This window comes from Crocodylus siamensis, chromosome 11 (assembly GCF_052110815.1).
Source record: "Crocodylus siamensis isolate JL-2025a chromosome 11, ASM5211081v1, whole genome shotgun sequence".
NCBI classification, from domain to species: Eukaryota; Metazoa; Chordata; order Crocodylia; family Crocodylidae; genus Crocodylus; species Crocodylus siamensis.
The window spans coordinates 2,273,323-2,294,057 of record NC_143405.1 but is presented as its reverse complement, the minus strand read 5'-3'; the positions used below and the strand labels follow the sequence as shown (position 1 = coordinate 2,294,057).

At 38.0% G+C, this 20,735-nt stretch overlaps 1 protein-coding gene across 7 annotated transcripts in view; it reads right to left on the bottom strand.

Annotated features, from left to right (window-relative positions):
- DENND1A (DENN domain containing 1A) overlaps positions 1-20,735 on the bottom strand; it is a 283,149-nt gene that overhangs the window by 197,677 nt on the left and 64,737 nt on the right. For 5 of the 7 annotated variants that reach the window (XM_090023062.1, XM_090023067.1, XM_090023063.1 and 2 more), the window contains exon 4: positions 1,747-1,796. The exons of the other annotated variants lie outside the window; for them this stretch is intronic. In XM_090023062.1, coding sequence (XP_089879188.1) covers positions 1,747-1,796 — 50 coding nt within the window. The remainder of the gene's footprint in view (positions 1-1,746; positions 1,797-20,735) is intronic. 7 annotated transcript variants of the gene reach the window in all.

The window sequence follows — 20,735 nt, the reverse complement described above, 5'->3', positions numbered from 1 at the left end:
AAGTTCAAACCTCCGGGAGGAGATGCTCAATTCTTCTTTTGCTTTTTTCTTCAGCACTTTACATAGCTGCAAAAAACTAAGGACAATATACTTATGCAATATGCTAAATATTCTTATGCAGAATAGGAGCAGATATATCTATCAACAAAAAGAAAAAAATGAAGTTGACCTTACTTGCTTTCGGTAAATATGGAATATACAGGAAAACAGAAACATCAGGTTACACTTATAAAGAAAGGGAATGAAGATGAGCCAGAACAGTGAACATTAAATAGCAGAAGCATTTGTAAGTGTTCACTTAGAAGTCAATTAGTGTGGGTAAAAGGACTCATGATGGCCCAGAGGACTGGAATCTTACTTATCCACAAGGTCAAGTTCAGCACAGGTAGTGCCAGGGCAAGCTTCCCCTTAGCTTGCCCCAATCCTGACCTGGACTGATCACCTCAAAGGTTGAAAGAGCAATTAGCCCTCAACATCTATTCAGCTCCTGGCCTTCCTATTCAGACTGAAGAAAAAGGACAAGCTGCGGTGGTGGTTTCAGAACGTAGACACCTGTCCCTCTAGAAACCAGACTGAGATTATCAATTCATGTCAAAGTCCAATTAAAGGTTTTCCAAAGATTACCTTTAGGCTTTACTGACTTGGCCTTTTAGACCAAGAATTTTGTGCTAGGTGTTTGTGTGTGTATGGTGGGGGGGGGTGGTCATCCTGCGTAACAATTACTGAGAATATCTTAAAAAATGCTTTTCCTCTGAATGCAATGAAATGATCTAAAACCTAATTTCCCTATGCTGATAATTCCCTCCCTCCCCTTTTAAAAGAAGATCCTGAGTTATCTTTTGCAAGATGGCCAGTGGGATGATAGGTAGACAACTACTCGGAGGAAAAAATAAAAGGTGATCTAAATAGCAAATAATTATTATGCACAAAAAAAGAAGAAAACAACCAACCGTTCCTCATGTAAATACCAGGCAAGTTTCACTGAAATTATAAAATCATGTTTCCATAATGGTCTTATCATTGTGATTAAGTTACAGAAGTCAGTCAAAAAAGTTCCAAATATTATCTGTTCTAAGAAGAATGCTGTCAGCCAAACACTTGATGTTCTTTTATGACAACCAGTGGTAGATCATTTCAGAAAATGAATATTTAAAATTGATATGAAATTGTTTAGAATACCCCTACCCTCAAAAGTAAACATAAAGCAATTAATTTTGCTTTCTTCTACAAGTCAACAATTACTTATAATGTAATATACTAAATTAAGTAATCTAGTCCTAATTTAACTTCCAAAACAAGTTACAAACCATGGTAAATATCCAGGAGAACATCACCAATATTCCTGCAAGGTCTAGAGCTTCTCTCTAAACTACTCATATTTTAGGAAGATTAGATTGTAAAATGTTAACTTTAGAATGTTATACACAAATTTATACAGATTTAGTATTATCCATTCTTAAAATACATACAATAAATCCTCAAAGTTTAATGTTAACATCCAAATATTATTTAGAAGTTAAAGAAAGTGCATTTTGACTACTACCAGCGCATGGTTCTAACTTTTAAACTTTTTTGATGGTGCCCATAAAATCCCCAGGAAAAAGGGATATTGCAAATATAATTTGCACTTGGGTGCTTTAAATCACAGTCAAACAGACAGAACATTAGGAACGGTATGGTTTTTATTTTCTGCAGCAGTTTTATTGACAAGCTTTTTTCTTGTAAAGTTTGAAAATCTAACACTACCTGTCCACATAGAAGGGGAAACAAAACTTGGTCAGAGTCTGCAGAACTTCCTGCGGAGAGAAAAAAGAGATAATTTATACATCTAATGGGACCAATAAATCTCACATTAACCACAGCACACAATCTCACAACTTTGCCCTGAAGAAACAGGAGACAGATGAAGAAATATGGGCTTTATCAATTACATGGAAGGAGTACCAGGCAGTCAATCATGTGAAATAATAAACATGATCAAACTTCATTAAAAATGAAAAATTAATCAAGATTCACACATGGGCAAGCAGCAGGAGCCATCCAGCAAGGCTCCAAAGGGAAGGAGGAGGTTGGGTTGTTGAGTGTTAACACCCCTCTGGGGACAATCTCGAGCCTGACCATATGGATCATAGTGAATAACACCAAACCACATGGGTTTGGCCTGGCAGGACCGCTTCTGCTGGCACAGCTTTTGCCTGTTACCTAGGAACAAGGGTCTGTAAGATTAGAAAAATGCTTCTTTACATCAATAGGACACATAACAAAAGAGAAAGCCAAGAAGGGTAAGAGCAGCAATTTTCCCTTTATATTTCCTACATATTAATATGAAAAGCTAAAGTGTTAATACATTTTATCAGAATAGCTTATTCATATGTTGTACTTTTGGAAAGCAAAAAACAAAGCGGAAAAAACCCAACAGCGTATGAGGTTTGCCAAATTATGTAACAATGCATTTTGCAATTAGAGCCTTCCTAGCCTGAAGTATTGTGTATTACCTGAAGCAGGAAATGTAGATGAGGTGAAGTTTGAAAATATATTAACTGTTCTCTCCCTCCTGATATACTCAGACATTTCACAAATTGTTTAAAGTACAATTTTCAATATAAGCATCTCATTCACTATGTTGGTACTGGCATTAAGTAAGCAAAACCTAAAAAATTACACCATTACAAAATTTCCAATAACTAGCTACCCAAAAGTAATCACACTCACAGGAAAAATAATCCCATTTTTAAAGAAAATAGTTTATGTTCTTTCAGAGTTTGAATTCTGTAACTAAAAAATAATAATTCAAAGGTTTATTGCTGTACTACTCTTTACCAGATACCATTTCGTTGCCTGCTCCCTTTCCCTACATATTCAAACCACAAACCTTGAGGAATAAGTGATTTTTTTGCCTGCATTTGAAACTGGACTGCCTTCAGCAAATCACAGCCCATTTGATAAGTTAAGGAGCGATTTACAAACATAGCGCTTTTCTGACCAATAATAATAAATTATCAGTGCTAACTGAATTGATGCTTCTCGCTTCATTTATTTTTAAAACGGGTTCCATCATTCAACAAATAAACCACATCAATCTAATAACCTATTCAATGAAGCAGAAAGCATATTGACTCCCCCTGCAAGAACATGTTCCTCCTACATAATTCAATTGAGCATATTCCATGCTATGCTACAGTTTCCAGCTCACTTTCTCCGAGAACCCTTTTGGATGCTTTTGACAACTAAGAATATGGTAATTTGTAAACAAAGGAGATTTTAGGTAGGAAGAGATAAAGGAACTTTCTTTTCTTGGTACATTATTTGTAAGCTAATATTTTCTGAAGGAAGGGTTTTGAAAAATTGTGTGTTGAGCACTTAGCTCTCCCCTCTGGCAATCTGAACAAAAAATCTACAAAGAAACCATATGAAGGGTTCAAGGCTGGACCCAATTAAAAAAAAGATATGCATAAAATATAAAAAATTTTAAATCAGTAACTTTCTAAATAAAACCATGCCCTGATTCCCTGACCTATATCTGGACTCATCCTTATGCAATCTTGTTGACACCCATGGGCTCTCCACAGGCATATATGGTCCACCATTAGATGATCTGGTTGTCCAGTCAAACTCTAAATTTGCAACTTTGCTTGTGCACAAAACCCCCTGATGACTTGAAAGCTACATATATATTTTCATTTTCTTCATAGTCAAAGTCCAAATGCATTACATAAAATGCAGCAACCCTAAACAAACTGCTGAGGTTCAAAACTATATTTGTTGGAGACTAGTCAATGTATATTTATTAGTTTTATTACTTTAAAAAAAATTCTGGGTGAGGTAGTAACTGTATTTGCATTTGCAAAAGTAGTATCGTTAAGAGCAAAACCCCTGCATGGCTACTAGATGAAGTTTTGCTATAAAGTAATGTTAAAAGATCATAGGTCAGGCTGTTTAAACAACTCATCAACTACCTTAGCCTTGTAAATTATATTGGTATTTCCCTCAGAAATTAGATACAATTTTTGCTGTACTTGCACTTAAAACTATACCCATAATATAGCAAGATCAGTAAGACACACTTTAGCATCTTCTCAGCACTGGTTTATTATAAGATAACATAATACTTCATTCAGAAACTAATTTGCTTTAACTTCAGGGATGTATATGTTCATATTTAAGCTAAATTCTGACCTGATGAAAATGTACCAGCATACACTGTCACCCTTTTTTACCTCGTAAGAATAATCATCATCATCACCACCACCACCTATTACACGATTTGCAGCTGAGATTTTAAGCGTCTTTTCTGGGCAAAAAAAGCATTCCTCATCATGCATTTTATAAAATAGGCATTGCCTCTGGTTTACAACTAGGGGGTGGGGTGGTGCATTAATCTAGGTTTAATTTTTTTAAAAGTACTTGTGGAAAATGCTTGAAAAACCCCACATAAATAATTAGTGAAAAAGTTATTCAAATTAGTTCTGTATTGCTGAAAAAAATTGGAAGAGACAAATCTAAGTTCTCAGAGTTCTGCTCTGATTTAGTTACAGTATATTGCTCTATTTAAACAGTGAGTAATGCTCATATGAAAATATTTTACCTACAAAACTTTTTTTTTTTTCTTTGCAGGATGATTATCTGTGGCACAGGAGGACCAACATCTCCTTGGGGTCCCACCAAACTACTGAAAAATACATACTATAAGAAAACATTTTTTTCTTAATACATGCTTGGCTGGACGTGTACTGTAGAGGTGGTATCAACAGCTGCGTTTTCTTTATTCCTTCCTGTCTATGTTCTTACAGAAAAACTGCATAAATGCCTCCTTTCCCCTCCAAGAAAAAAAGTAAAAAGTACAACACAGCTGATAAAATGTAAACGACCCAATAGCTGAAACCAAGGTCTCCAGGGCATTATGTGCCAGTTTTCTGGATCAATCCCCAAGTTTATATTTTCACAAATCTTTTACATGCAGTTTGATTTTAACATTTTAATGAGCAAAAAGTGCATCTATAGCAGGCAGTCACCACAGCTAAAGTGCAGGGCATGAACTGTGTCCCTGGAGGGATCCCGCCTGGCCGTGTCACCACTGGCTTTAGGACATACGCCACCTGGTTCCACATCCCCAGGTTCCAACTCTTTTCATAATCAAAACACTGCTGACATTATAAACCCCACATGGGTTTTCTAAAATCCTTCCCAATCAATACAGCCAACACATAACTTATCGGAGACAACACAGAGCTCATTGATTAAGTTTGGTTTCAGTAGCAAAGTTTTCAAAATAAATGAGCCAAGAATACAGAATTCAGCCCTTTTGTGTCACAGGGCAATTTATGGAGGTAGCAGTCTCCGAAAGGTTTCCCTCCCACTTCCCCTCTAGCATATACTTTAAGGGTGCACACTGAAAGTGGAGGGGGGGGACGACTATACACATTCAAACATGCATTTGTTCAGTGCACAGTATATGCCACTATCCTGCATGAGATGGACATTGGGTAAATGGAATTTGCTGAAAACACTGGTGCAGTCACCTGTGAATTTGACATATACCTACGTGGAAATCATACACAGGTGATTCAGACTACCTTTAAAAAATCCCTTTCTGTATGCTTCCTGGCCAGAGAAACAGGCAGGCAACTCTCTAGTAAAAGGAAAAGTGGCATTTCCCAGGCTGGTGCAGAGCACTCCAGCTTCCCTTCAAGCAGTACGATTCTCAACCACTAGATGACAAAGCCACGTGAAGGTCTCTCTAATTTTTACCCATCACACAGCCCTGTCTAGAAGGGGAACTTTGAAGCTTGAATTCAATGAAGTTAATTAGAATCATTAATAATGAGAAGACTAGACAACTTTATCCAGGGTGCATGAGTGCATGTAGGGAGGACTTAGGAGAAATCCTGCAAAAAATAACCATGGGTAACATGACTACTTTGCATCTCCACAATATCTTTGTCCAGAGAGCTCTAAAAGCTTTACAGAGAGACATGCCACTTATTTTCCCTTGTTAAAATGAAATCTCACAAATGGCTTAAAAATAAAACAAAACTCTGGCAAAACTGTAACAAGCACTGCGGTTACGCAGCAGAACTAGCGTTTTAGATTTCACGCAAGTTCTCAATGGAAGTTAACTCAGAAAAAACATTCAGACCAACACACAAAAAAAAAAGAGGACACTCTAGCAACATCCAAACACAACTAGATGCAAGGACTTCTATGCTCTCTTGAAAGGGAACCGAAATTGCCCTGTGGCACATGTGTGTGAATGAGTCCTACGCAGGCCCGACCCTGCATGTGTGCCCTGCCCAAGCAGTACCGACCAGGGGCTGTTTCAGCTCTCATGATGACCTTCATAAGTTCTGGGAACTTTGATTTGATTTGGTTCGAGTGGGACCTTACTTAGCGGGAGGGTGGAAACACCAGTAAAACAAAGCAATAAAGAAAATAATAACAGTATTCAGTAGTCGGGACAAAAATCTAGTAATACTGTTAGCACTTTAATAATAAAGGAGACTAGAGATCATGACGACAAACAGCAACAAGAGAGTCTACCAGTTAAATCTGTCCTGTGACATGCATATGTACACACAATGCAGCACAACATCTATATTTAGAGAAACTTTTGAGAGATGAAGGTTAATTCAATTCTAGGCACAATGCAAATTCCTCTTTATTCCTGCCTCATTGACCTATTACCTTGCTAATCCAGAGGGCCAACACAAATGACACCTCATGTCAACTGCTTACCCACAGAAATATTTAGTGTATCAATGACATACTTTTAATGCCTCACATTTTTATTTTTTAACTCAATATTTATTAGGCATTATTAGTATTTATTATACAATACACATAGAAGGTCATGGATTGAAGAGTCTGAAAATAACAAGTGTGTTATGGTCTCTTCTCCAACTAGTACTGCATTCTCCTCATTTTTTCTACTTTCACATCATACTCCACTTCTCTCCGGCTGCAAGTTGAGTGTTGCCATTAGAAGGCTTTACAGAAGCAAGCTCCTAGGATAAACCGTGCAAACAGAAGACAGCTAAGTGAAAGGCAGGCAGATGACTGGGAGATGGAGTCACTACGAAGTTACGTAGCAGCTTTAGTTGAACACAGAAAAGTGGAAAGAAGCAAAAAGGGGCAGAGACAGAAAAGTACTAAAATGTTCTGGAGATGCAGACAAGGTGTTCAAAGCTAACGGGAAGAGTGACTTGCAGACAGGAAGGGAACTGGTATAGACCACATCCAGGAAGAAGGGGTAGCATAACTTGGGGGGAGCTAAAGGGGACACCTGAGAGAGACAAGATACGTGGACTAAGAGGAAGTATCATTCAGAAGAGAGGTAAGAATGGTAACAGCGGGGATGAAGTGAAAAGGGTGGAATTTGGAGAGGAGGTAAAAATAGAAAATTGGGGTGCAATTTGGACATTAAAGGAGACTGAAAAGCGCCAAACATGGCAGGTGTTACATGGGGAGAACAGATGAGCCAACGATGAACAATACAAGGAAGAGAAAGTTATGAAATTCATCTTTAACACCTTGATCTTAAAACCTGGTTGGGTTTTGGCAAGGCTGTCAAAGGTGCAAGACTGACAAGAGGAGGAGGGGTTGGGAGCACAAAAATCATTTACAAGTCATCCAGGCAGGCACAGTATCTGAAGCCATTAGAACAGATGAATTTTCCTCCAAGCAATAGAACAAGAGAGGGAAATTGAGGGGTTCAGTGACAAGGAGCGGGAAGAAGCAAGAAGTCAAGAAGATGAGGAAAGCAGAATATTATGAAAGCTCAGGGAGGAGATGTGATCAAGGAGGACAGAAACAGAAATAGGGTCCCTGATTTCTCAGAGACAGTTGCTGATGACCTCGGTACGGAGCAGATTCAGTTCCCAGAAACACAATAAACAGGTTGTAAAATAAACAATATTTTTAAGTGCTACTGTCCAAGCGCAAACCTCTTAAAAGAGCCAATAATTAAGAATCCAAAAGGACAAGACTGCCCTTAAACTTACTCCACCCTATTTCTGTTTTCAAGTCATTTGACTTCAACACATTTCAAGTATATTGATTTGATTTAAGAGGTGAAACTCCATAAATTAAATACACTTTAAAATTCAAGAATTCTGACCATTTTAATCTATTTTGCATCCATGAAATAGCAATGCACACTTATAGTTAAATTTTCTACAGAATACTTTTAACAATTCATCATTCTGTCTTTTACTATGGATTTCAAAATTTAGTTCAGTTGCCAGCTTACCCAAGTACGCTTCTACTTAAAACTGATGACAGGCCTATTTAGAAACCAGAGAAGTTTAAAAAAGAGCCTGAGTTCAAAATAATCTAGGGCACTATAAAATTCTGTGACCTATGGAGCCAGCTTAAACTCTGTACAAATACCTTGCTTGCAAAGGGGATTGTGAACGTTACCTGTTTTCCTCACTTCACCTTAGCCTTAAGTCAGTTATTATACTGTTCGCACTCCTCTGGAAACAAATTACCTTTTGTCAAAATGTTATTAACACAATGCTTTACTAACTGGTCGTTTAAAAAAGGCAGTTCCATATCAAAATTTGTTTAACGACTAATGGTTGTTGAGGCTAGCACCAACATGAAAAATTCAGTTACCTCCCTAATTTGAATACAGGTAGGAATAACAAGGGAGGGTGAAAAAGATCTCAGCAAAGCTTGTGTATTGAAGGCTCAACTCTCAATGTCTTTGCATTTGTTAGTTTTTACACTTATTACATATTTCAGCATGCACATTTACCCTTCTGAAGTTACAGTCATTTGATTACAGATTATAACCCAAGCCTAATGAAATGGCATCTAATTATGTACTCAAAATCCAGGCGCAATATTAGAATGTAAGGATGCTGTAAAATTATTCTTAGCATAATGAAAACTATGCTGCATGTAAATGTCAGTATCATGCACACACAACTAAACAGCAACATAATTAGTTTACATTAGAAACAAACCACTGGCAAAATCTGGTTTTAAGGAGATGCATTAAAATTGCATAAAATAGTATATGTAAAACTAAGTTTCTCTAGCTTCTCTTCCCCGCCCCGCCGCCTTACACGAGTTGAAGCACATCTCTTTGTAAGAAAAAAAAGTCTTTAAAAAAATCTGTTCCCAAACCGAAATACTTTATACCAATGTCCTTCTTCAATGACTTTTCACCGCCTTTGTTATAAACTTCTGAAGAGTTTAAATGAGAACGCTGGTCTTACCCTAGGTATCACTACCAAGCATTAAAACGAATTCTCGGGATACTCTAAATATAGCAAAACTAGGAATCACTCACGTTAAGAGCTTTTTCTGACAAACAGCAGCAATATTTGGCTAGCAGAATTAATTTAATGAGCTTAGTTTAACATATAGTAATAAAACCAATATTCCAATACAACTTTACTGCAGTTGCTCATCCATTTGCCTAAAACCCTTTAAAAATCCATTAACTTTTATTTAATCATGCAATTAGAAAGATATAGCTAGGAAAGGTTTTCTGCAAGGTTCATTTTCCTCATCTACTTATAAAGTGATGGAGGAAGGAAAAAAAGACACTGGAATGAAACAATAATATGGTTTCAGTTGAGGCAATCACTTGCCCTCAGGATGATGCTGGGATTTGTTTGGGTTTTTTTAAAAACCACCCTGGCTACAGAAAAAAGTACTGAAATAAATAAATGTTTTGTAAGCATACTAAGAACACTTAACATTTAAATATTTTAAGTGCACAAAAAATGTACGCAGATGGGCAACTTTTCCGTTTGCATTAGTAAAAAAAAAAAAAATCTTTCATTATCAAGCTGAAAATCCCTGAATTTTTTAAGCTTAATTGTGCCTCTATTTCTTAGAATTCACACCCCAAGGCCAAAGCTTTCCTGCCACCAGTCCTTCAAATCTGACTTGGACATTACACGGGAGGAGGCTCCAAGCCTCCCTGAGGTCTCGCTCCTTTTACAACATACGCAAAAACAGTAGATAATGGGCCTATGCTGAATTCACTGCTCTACACAGCTCCTCCTGGGACACAGGCCTAGCAGATGTGATAAAAACTGTGTCAGAGAAGTAGCTCTAGTTTGTGCCTTAATGACAACTTGAACCTCTAAACTAATAGAACAAAAGGACAGAAATGGCTATTACTCTTCTCACTAGCACCAGCTTGACTATAACACCGAAGTAAAATGTTTTAGCCCTTGCAAATACCTCAACCAAATAAATAATGTTCTAAATTCAGGGGGGGAAAAAAAAATCTTAGCTAAAACCCATTTGGGTCACAGAATAGATTTAAGTACTAAAATGCATTGTGCAGAAGTGTTTATCTGTTGAGGGGAAATCTAAATTCTGTCAGCTGCAAATTTTGAAGAAGTTGAAGAATTATTTAAACAACATAATGAACTTAAAGTTCAAATGCATTTCTAAGGTAACCACAAGAGTGAGTATAGTGGTACTGATGAAGAAATAACAGCATCAAACCCATGTAAAAATGGTCTTGCATTAAATCATAAATACATTTAGAGTATTTAGAAACAAGGGTGGAAAATATTTAGGAGAATTAATTTGAAAACTGTTAGGTATGGACAGACAGATAACCATGTATCTAGGACTGGGAGAAACGCCATTTGAAAAAGCTAACTTAATTATATGGGACCAAAAATTTAGATTAAAATGTATACTCTGGATAACATTTACTAAATAATATAATTCTTATCCCCAATGATTGGCCCTTTTAAATGCCGTCTCAAACCTCTATTCAGCAACAACTGCATACCCACTTAATCAGCAATCATTGTTCTCTGAGGCAGGACTTTGTTGTCAAGACAAGCACTGAAACCTTTAAAAAATTTCAGAACTGGCATAAGAAAAAAGTGATCTTTGTCAAACAAGGACAAATTTATGCAAATCTTTTATAAACATTCACAAACATTTATTTAGCTTTTGAAATGTTGGCCTCATTTGAGAGCATGAAAATGAGGGGGAAGTAGGAAGATGCAAAGGACAGCTTAGAGGCTGGCACACTACATAAATATTCAGAAGGAAGATTATAGGATTCATGTTAGTCTGTCTTAGGTTTCTCCAAAGTCCACATAGAATACCAAAGAACAAAACTAACGAGAAGTAGAGCAGATGTTAGACAATGCAGCAGCCCTCTTTTCCTCTCTCACTTGGCTATACTTGGGCGCTTTCATTTTTCCTTTCAATATGGTTAGGTCATTCAAGGATTCTCCTATAGACTCCGTATTGTGGCTACAGAGCTATAAGCTGGACCTCTGTCAGCTTTCCAAAAGTTTCCAATGAAAAGGCATTATGCAAATTATACCTCTCCTACCCTCTTTCAGGAAAAAAGCCTCCAGTATGCAGTCATTGGAGTATTGGAAGTCCCAGCCTTCATTTCTGTATGGTTGTGTTTGCCTTAGGGCCATGCTGCTTGTTTTGACAGTGGATCCCCCTAGATAGTTGGGATTAGTCGAGCTTGTTTAGATAAACTTGAAATCAAGGCCTTCTCTAGGTAGACAGCTAGATGTAGCTACTGAGTTTCCAGCTGCCGCCTTCTTTCATCCCAAAACAACTGCAGATTCACAGTAGATATCACAGCCACAGGCTATGTCACATACATAAGTACAAAATTAAAGGCTGCTAAAAGAAGCCTTTGTAAGTCTTAGTGCTAAAATAAGGAATCTGTACTGCATAGTTTAAACAAATTATTCAAGAAGCACGAGTAAGGCATTGCAAAGGATAGTTAACAAGACATGCTCACAAAAGAAAGGCCCTTGTTTACATAAATGGGCAAGATCATGTTTTGTTAATTCCACGTCACCGGCACCCACCATCCAGCGCAAGGGAAAGAAATACTGTGTAGTGTAACCCAGTAACTGCTAAAACATTGAAAACGTCTTGGAATCCCATGTATCCCATAGGAAGAATGTTTATGCCAATACAAAACACGATGCAAAAAAAATAATTTCAATATCATCTGGGCTTCCGGTCAAATCTGCACAGGAAAGAGTTTAAGAATGATCAGATTTTGCCTTGATAAGACACGTTGTAGTCAGACGTTGTAACTCATGTAAAAAAAAATCCTACAACTGCAAAGTGCTGAAAGGAAAAGGATCAAACAGAACAAAAATAAGCCCCAAACCTACATAGAAGCCAAAATAGTAATATTTAAAAAAGCATAAAATCTGACACTGCATTGTAGCACATATTGAAATTTTTATAAATCTATTTTCATTGTTTCGTACTCTCTTTTTCTTTTACTGGAAGCTAGTGCATTACAGTTTTAAAATCATAATTTCTTCAGGGTGGGGAGTGCATCTTCAGAAACATTTGTACAACATCTACCCCAACAGACCTCTGGGTCCTATTGTAACCTAAGAATTAACCACTGATGCACTGTAATAATCAGAGACTAATCGGGCAGAGGGAAGAAACACTCAGTTCAAGAAATATTACTGCCTTAATTCTACCTTAAGATAATTTTTGCTTAAAAACAAAAATAGGAGGAATAATACTCAAATGTATGAAAGGCTCTGGTAAGGGACAACCCTCCTGAAAAGAGGGAGCACTGCCTCATAATCAGAGACGAGCCTAAAAGTCAAGAACAAGAGTGAGGAAGTTCTGTTTGTTCCAGGATTTTCCACTTATTTCCTGGACTTGTGAAATCAGGACTTCTGTACCAGTTCTCCCCACTTTTAAATTAAGGAAAGCTTACCTAACCTCATTGTAAAGCTCTTTGAGAACCCAGGAGAAAATCGTTATGGGATTGCGAGATACTATGACTACGAACTTCATACAGTGTAACCTCTTGGATCTTCCTCGACTGGTTACCCAGAGAGGGGATTTTTTAGACTTGAGTTAGTACTTCCCTAGCACAAGTTCTCAGCTCTCAGAAAAGGACATCTGCAATACTAGAAATGGGCAAGCATAAATCATCAACTGTACAGAGATATTCTTGAAAAGCAGAGAGAAAGACAACAGTTTGATTGTGCTACTGCATATAATATGATTCATGATCCCACAAATTCTGAGAATTGTCAAATGAAGAGGGATTCTAGGGGAGAAGCTTCTAAATACCAAGAGCAATGCTGTCAGATGCAACAAACTAACTAAATCTATAGATCTTCCTCAAAATCCATGCCTTTCAACTGGTATAGCAATGACCAGGTTTATAGCACTCTTGTAGCATTTTACAATTACTGCATTTACCTAAATTCAAGATCACTCTGAATTCAAGACAATGTCCCAATAAGCAGATTCTATGTGTGGAAAAATGTATAAACTTGTTATAATCTTCCACGCATAGAATCTAACTGTTGGAGGGTCGTCTTCAATGTGTCTCCCCCAGAGCTGCAATGAGGAAAGCACTGGGAGAGAAACAAGCAGCAGCAAGGGGACAGGCCGTGGGGGGCAGGGGTGTGCATGAAGTGGGGCAGGGGTCAAGCACACACACTTGCCCCCATGCTCCCCTGCCACTTCTCCCCCCTGCAGTGCCTGTGCCCCTCCATTTGACACCTCTATAACCAGCCCCCTGTGGTGCCTGCACTCCCCCCAGTATCTGCCCCCCACATTGTGCCTGTACTCAGGGCACCTGCCCCAGCCCTCCAGTGCCTGCTCTCCCCCTTCCCTACTACTTGCCTACTCTGCCTGCCCCCCTACACACTTGGCCCTCCCTGCTGATGCTGCTCCGCCTGCCACCATTTCCCTTCACTTGTGGTTCCATCCAGCCCAAGGTCCAGCCCCACTCCAGTCTCAAGAACAGAGCATGTTGCTGGCTCCCAGCCAGGCAGCAGTGGTTGCAGCAATAGCAGCAGCCCCAGCACTGAGTTGGAGTCACAGCTGGAGCTGAAGTCACCACCACTCATGTCAGGATGAGGTGGGGCTGGAGCCCTGGCTGTAGGTAAGCAGCACGGGAGGGGGGTGTTGGTGGGGGCTGCAGATGTGACCCTGAGCCCAGGTCAGGGCTGGAACCCTTCTTTCCCCCTATACTCAAATCCAAGATGGGGGGCTTCCTCCCCAACCTTGAGATGGAGAGGGGGAACAAACCTCAACTTGGATTTGACTCAATACTAAACTAAAGAATGAATTTACATAAAAGACCTGTGTTACATTTGCTACCTTCACTTTACAGGTAAGTAAACAGACAGCAAAGTTAAGTGATTTACCCATGGGATAAAATAGCAGATCAAAAATTACAATTCAGGAGCTCCTCAAGAGGTAACATTCAGGAGGAAGGAACAATCTTGTCACTACTTGTCTGAGGCATTCAAGAAAAAAGGAAGAGCTTTCCCACTGGCAAGCCTCCTGGAAATTAGATGATGTCTTTAAACAATGACATCAAACTCAGGTACTGTTTATCATGCATTTTAAAATGCTGTATTGAAGTGAATACTCCACATCTGAAATCATACAGGAACATTAACACTTCCCTTCTTTAAATAGTATTGCAATACCCCACCTCAATTTTTCTCTCAATTTTTCTCGCACATGTCATTTCCAAAACAAGGTGTGCATTTCCAGAAACACATGGAAAGCTGAATCTGTGAATACTAAGGACTCCAACAGGATCCCTTTTATCCTTGTTGACCTTCTTGCTACCCCTCAGCTTCCTTTTTAAAACAATGTTAAATGCAAAAATCCCAGTGAACTCAATGTAATGGTTGAGAAGGAATGTTCTAACAGAGGTGTGTAAAGTTACAGTTCCCAGGGACTCTGACTCCTGTCACACCGCGCATAAATGAAAGTATAAAACTTATACCACAAACAATAGTGCATATGCTTATGGAAGCCCTGTGACAGCTGCTGCCAGCAAATGTAAACTTTTCCCAGAAGTACATACAAAGTCCATCCTAATGCTGCACTACCTCTGTTTGATTTGTTCCAGAATTTTAAAGCAATAAACTAAGGAAATCGTACAATTGTTTTTCAAAATGTATGTTCCTACTTTGCTGGATTGCAATAACAGGGAATTCCTGAGCTCTGGCTCTAACTAGTATGAGCATATTTTGATGTTTAGCACTTAATTCCCTTGTTACTCCTGCAGACTTTCCCATTTTATTCAACAGAATATTCTGCATGATATTCTAACCCTAGGACCTCTGAAAAGTGCAGGAGATAGAGGTTTGATGACCATACAGAAAACCATGAGTGAAGCCCCTCTAAAAATCAATGGTAAAACCCCTTCAGACTTCAAGGGGAACAGAGTTTTTGCTCTATAAACTTAAAATACAGTTTCCTTTACAATATTCACCAAGGAAAACATGAATACAGGTGAAAAAACCTCATCATGGTGAAAAAATTCCCAGGAGAAACGTCATGACCACCCTCCCAATAAGTGCCTCCCATGGAAAGGAGAGCTCTTCCTCCAGGCCCGAGGCGGCTCTCCTCCCCTAATTAACAGGAGAGTTTTAAAGCCTTTTACCACATCAGGTGTCACTGCAGCCAGCTGGGACATCAAACTTCCAGACTCGTTTCACACCTAAAGTCCCTGCCTGCACTTCAGCACCTGACTGCCAAAAGGGGTGTTTGTCTAAGGACATGGGCAGACAAGGTTCTTTGGGTAAATCCGATATCTTTTATTAGACCAACCAGCCAAAAGACTGCCATCAGTTTTCTTGAAAACCACTAAGCGCTATCCTCATTCTCCTAATCAACGACAGTATTCCAGAACAACCTCCATGTGCCAGGGCTTCTCACAAGCCAATCTCCATGACCCCATCCCTCACTTATTTCTCATCTAACCCTCATTCCATTGGCACCAGCTCTTTATACCATCCCACATAGAACCTTTGTTTTATAAACCATGCATAAAATATTTTAGAATAAATTAAAAAAGAGGGACCAAGTCAGTAATTCTCAACCCGGGTGCTGTGATACCATGGGCTGGCTGCCTCAAGGCTGCCACAGGGTGCCATACAGCATTAGCACTGTTCGGTTTACAACCATGATTCACAACACAGACCCAGAGATTCCGAAGAGAAATCCATCGTTATGGTCTTTCTTAATTCTTTGCAACAGAAAGACCACTGCTATTTTTATGTAGGCAAAAAAAAGAGTGAAAACAAAGAGCTAGTATTTCTCAAGGGGTGCCTCAAGCCTAAAAAAGCAGAGAAACACTGGACCATTGGTGTGTGTGCACACGTGTATACACATACACACGCACGCATGCTCAAAGCTATAGATATATCTACTGAAGCTACTACGGTTCCATTTTGCTTTAAAAGTATGTTTGTTCCCTTTCACTGCGTCTTAATATTAGATGGTAAGCTCTTTGGTGCCTGCTTTTTTCTGTGTGGTTGATGCCTGACATGTTTCAGGGTGCTCAGTGAATAAAAGACAATACTTTCCATTTCTATTTGAATTGCATGGCATACTCTAAACCAAAAAAGCCAGTAACATGGCCAGCTGAAAAAAAGGTTTCTGTGATAATATTTATTTGAAAACTCAAATAATGCAGTCAAAAGTATCTTTAAAAAGTATTAAGCAAAGAGCCTCACTTAGTTTTATTAGCCGTATATATAGCTGACTGTAACAAAATGTATATATAAATGCGATTGTGTGACTGCTGCTGCATTCTTTCTAGCACGATTGTTCCTTGCTGGTGATAAGCTGAGGAAAACCTCTAACAATACTCTATGTGCAGACTGCATAACAACAGCACCTTCAGGGAAAGCTTTAACTTGTTCAACTACATACGCCTGTGATGCACAACTGAGACAGGGAAAGTAAATTTTTGGTTCTTGCCCCTTCCAACAATCTCCTTCACCATAGCTTCTGGGGAATGTTGAAGTGATAAAATAAAGAACTGCAGAACAAAGGATTTCCAAAACTTGAACCACAGACTCCATGGCCCAGCTAAATCATGCAAGTTATATAAATACACAATGGTAAAAAAAGCTATGGCATGGGAAGTTTGAACAACTACAGATACTGAATTAGATCAGCATCAGAAATACCGTGTCTAAATACAGCCATTGCCTACATGAGTTCAGACTACGAAAATAAGTTAACAGATTAAATCTACCACACTTCTACTTAAAAAATGATCTATATTAAGCTGAGCTACTGCTCTGCTTTTTCTGACTATTTTAAATACAGAGCAGCAGTGAATGCAAAATGAGTCCCCAATTCTCTTCCATGACCTTAAGCAAGTAACCCGACTGCAGACTCAGTTTCCCAACATGGAAGCAAAGGCGATATGTCTGTGAAGCACTATGAAGACATCAGCCTCCCACTGAGTACCTAGGACAGCACCCAGTATACAAATATGCTTAGATCAGGCCTTTAATGATCCAGTGGTTAGTGATAATTAAAGTGCCTTCGAATTAAGCAAAAAACAAAAACAAAAAAATCTAAGTTTATTCACTAATCTCAGAATGTTTTTATTTAATTATTCCAACTCTATCAACTTTAACTAGCTACCAACTGAATACTTACTGTTTGGATTCAGACAAGCTGATTGTTATTTAGCAGACCAAATAAGAGCCAATGTACTGATGGAGATTTGAACCTATTTACTGATTAGGATTTCAGCCCCCCCCAAAACCTACTTGTTTTAATTACAATAAAAACTTTTTTAAAAACACAGTTTTGAATAAACCAGTTCCTTACTGTTCTGCTCTGCTGTATAACAATAATCATGCATGAGGTGCTGTTTATTTGGCTTTGGTTTTTTGGGGGGGGTTTTTTGGGGTTTTTTTTTTAAATACTCTGGAAAAACTTTCTAATTTAGTGCTTAGCAGCATAAAATTTGAGGGATCAAAATGGACATTACTGGACAAAGATTTCTTAACTTGGAGAATTCAACCTCAGCTCACTGAAAACATTTTATAGCTTTATCAATAAATTCAAACATATAAAGTGATAATAATTACTTCCTTCAGCCTGATCCTACAACCTTTTCTCACTCAAGCAACCCCATAGGGTTTCAATGTGATCACCTGCATGAATAAGGGTTGGTAGGACAGATTCTAAATTATTCATATATTCACAGATTTTAAGGCCAGAAGGGACCATCATGATCATCTAGTTTGACCTCCTGCATAGCAAAAGCCAGTGAACTTTACCCAGTAATACTTGCTTTCAGCCCAGTAAGCTATGGCTGAGTCAAAGCATGCTTCTTATGTATCTAATATTTATTTAAAGATTAAGTGATGGAGAATCCATGCTCCTTCCCTCGCTAATTGCCCTCACTTTTAAAAGACATTTGCTCTTTGTTCTTAACCAGAATTTGTCTATCTTCCAGCAACTGATTCTTAGCATTGCTTCTTCTACTAGATTCAAGAGTCTAATACTATTAGAAATCTTTTATCTGTGTAGGTATTAATAGGTCATGATCAAGCCACCTCTTAACTTTCTCTTTGGTAAAATACATAGCTTGAACTCCCCGAGTCTCTCACTGGAAGGAAGGTTTTCTAATATCTTAAATCATTCTTATATTTCCTTTCTGGACCCTTTCCAATTTTCATATTTTCTGAAGGGTAGGCACCCAAACTAGAAACAATGTTCCAGCAACAGTCTCGCCAACGATTCATATAGAAGTAATAGAATCTTTGTCCTTAATTGCGTTAGCCCCATTATGTATAGCAACATCTTGGTATTTCATACTAAATTAGCATGCGTAGCTATCTAGATTGGAGGGAACTTTTTCTCAGTCTCTCTCATGTTTCTAGACTAAAACTTTTGGTACACCTTATAAGACTGGCTTGTTATGCTGTGGATAAACCCATCAGAGGGGTTCTGAAGGTCTTGCTACAAACAGAAAGATTATGAAATTACTTTTCTACATAAAATGCTGAGCTACTAAACGAACCACCAAAAGCACCGTTCTGGAGGCTCACTGATAATACAGCAGATCCATATGCTGTTTAGCATCTAGTAACACTGTAATCTTTCAATCTGATGTATAATCTTAAAATGGAGTTTTGATATCTTCAAGTGCATTGCGCCAAAAATATATTCTATTATAATAAAAGTATTTTTCTACGTTTAAAATAATCTTAAGTGCCTTGTTTTGTTGTATACTCTAAAGGCATTTTAAGACACCTAAGCATGGATCATTAGGTATGCAAGGCTACTGAACTTCAATTCCTCCATTTTTGCTGTTTGGTACTACTGGCATGAAGTAATATCAGAGAAGCATGTTAAATACGAATATTTCTGGAAATACACAGAAAGATTGATTTTTCCCAAACTTGATGGGTTCAGGGAAAAGTAATGAGAGGATAACTTCTAAAGCAGGGCATGAGAGTCAGAAAAAGGAAGCGGGAAGGGGGAATTTCATCATTATTAAGCTATTGTGAAAAATCATCATATTTAAGGATCATCGATGATGCCCATCATTTGGGGCTTGGACAGATACTGTTGACTCAGAAAATACTCACACCCAAAGCTGAACCCCATGGTTCAGGTCTAGCTTTTATACATTTGGGGGGGTTTCAGACTTGAACAGATCAAACCAACTTTGCTGCTAAGGATTAAGTTGTTTCCGCAACACCTCAGTGAAACATAAGTCATTATCTACACATAAGGGATACACCAATTTTATATTCCTACACAGAATATTAATGCAAATCACACTTGCCTGCCTAACAAGGATTTCGATCCATGCTTCCATTTTATTCAGTGGAATTTATAGCACAAACACAATTTAAATAATTATCCATGTTTAATTCCAGACAGTCATTTAATAAAAAACTTACTTTATGATGCAATATTATCCATGTTTGCAATGTCAAACTTTACAATCGGCTCCTTTGGGCATTTGGCAAATACATTGTTTTCCAAGTCATAGTAGGTGGGAAACGGGTGAAGTAACAGAAGAGTATTGGAACTTCATTAAATGCATCCATCTTCTATATTATTAGGTAACTGATTATTCAATTTTTCCAAACAAGTTTATTAATCCATTTGCAATCAGGTGGCTCTTTCTAAATTAATGCAAAGGCAAGTTGTGCTATGAAGAATACATAAGCTGTAAACTGAATATAACACTTTCCACTGAAGTGACTACATGTAACTCGTATACAAATTGGGATGACTGATGATCATCCCTGTTTAAGCAACTTAGTCCTCTTTTAGCACTTGTGTTATGCAAGACAGAAGTTTATGCTCCATTTATGGCTACATAAATATTCAATCACACATCTCATAACAAGACAAAGAAAGGGAACTTTTTATTTTTCCCCATGTCCAATGTTTCTACATAGCTTATATAGGGCGTACCAGAAACACTGTTAGTTTCTACATAAAGATTTCCATAAAAAAGTTTTATAGTTTCTATAAATGTATAGAGATTGTTAGTTTCATTATAACCTCTGTTTCTGTGCCAGTGGAAAGAAAAATTACCTGCAGACTACAAATAGCAATCTGCGTAAGTATCAGTTTGCAAGGGTCTCAATCTCATTATAAATAAGAGACACACACAACATATACACACCAGTGGTCATCATATATCTATGAACAGTACATCTATATGAACCACTACAATACAAAAACATTTAAAAAAACCAAAAAAAACACATCAGACTTTTTTGGAAAGAGAGAGAGAGACCAACTATAAAGATTAGAGCTGAAAGAAACTAAATTATTCAGATGGGGGTGCACTGGTAAAAAGCAGTTATTTTAATATGCTGCACATTATATACAGTAATTGTGTAGTTCCTATTACACTTTCCATCTACCATGAGGCTATTTGTTGCAATATTCCCCCTGGCAGATCACTAGAGCTTTACCACAAACTCCTA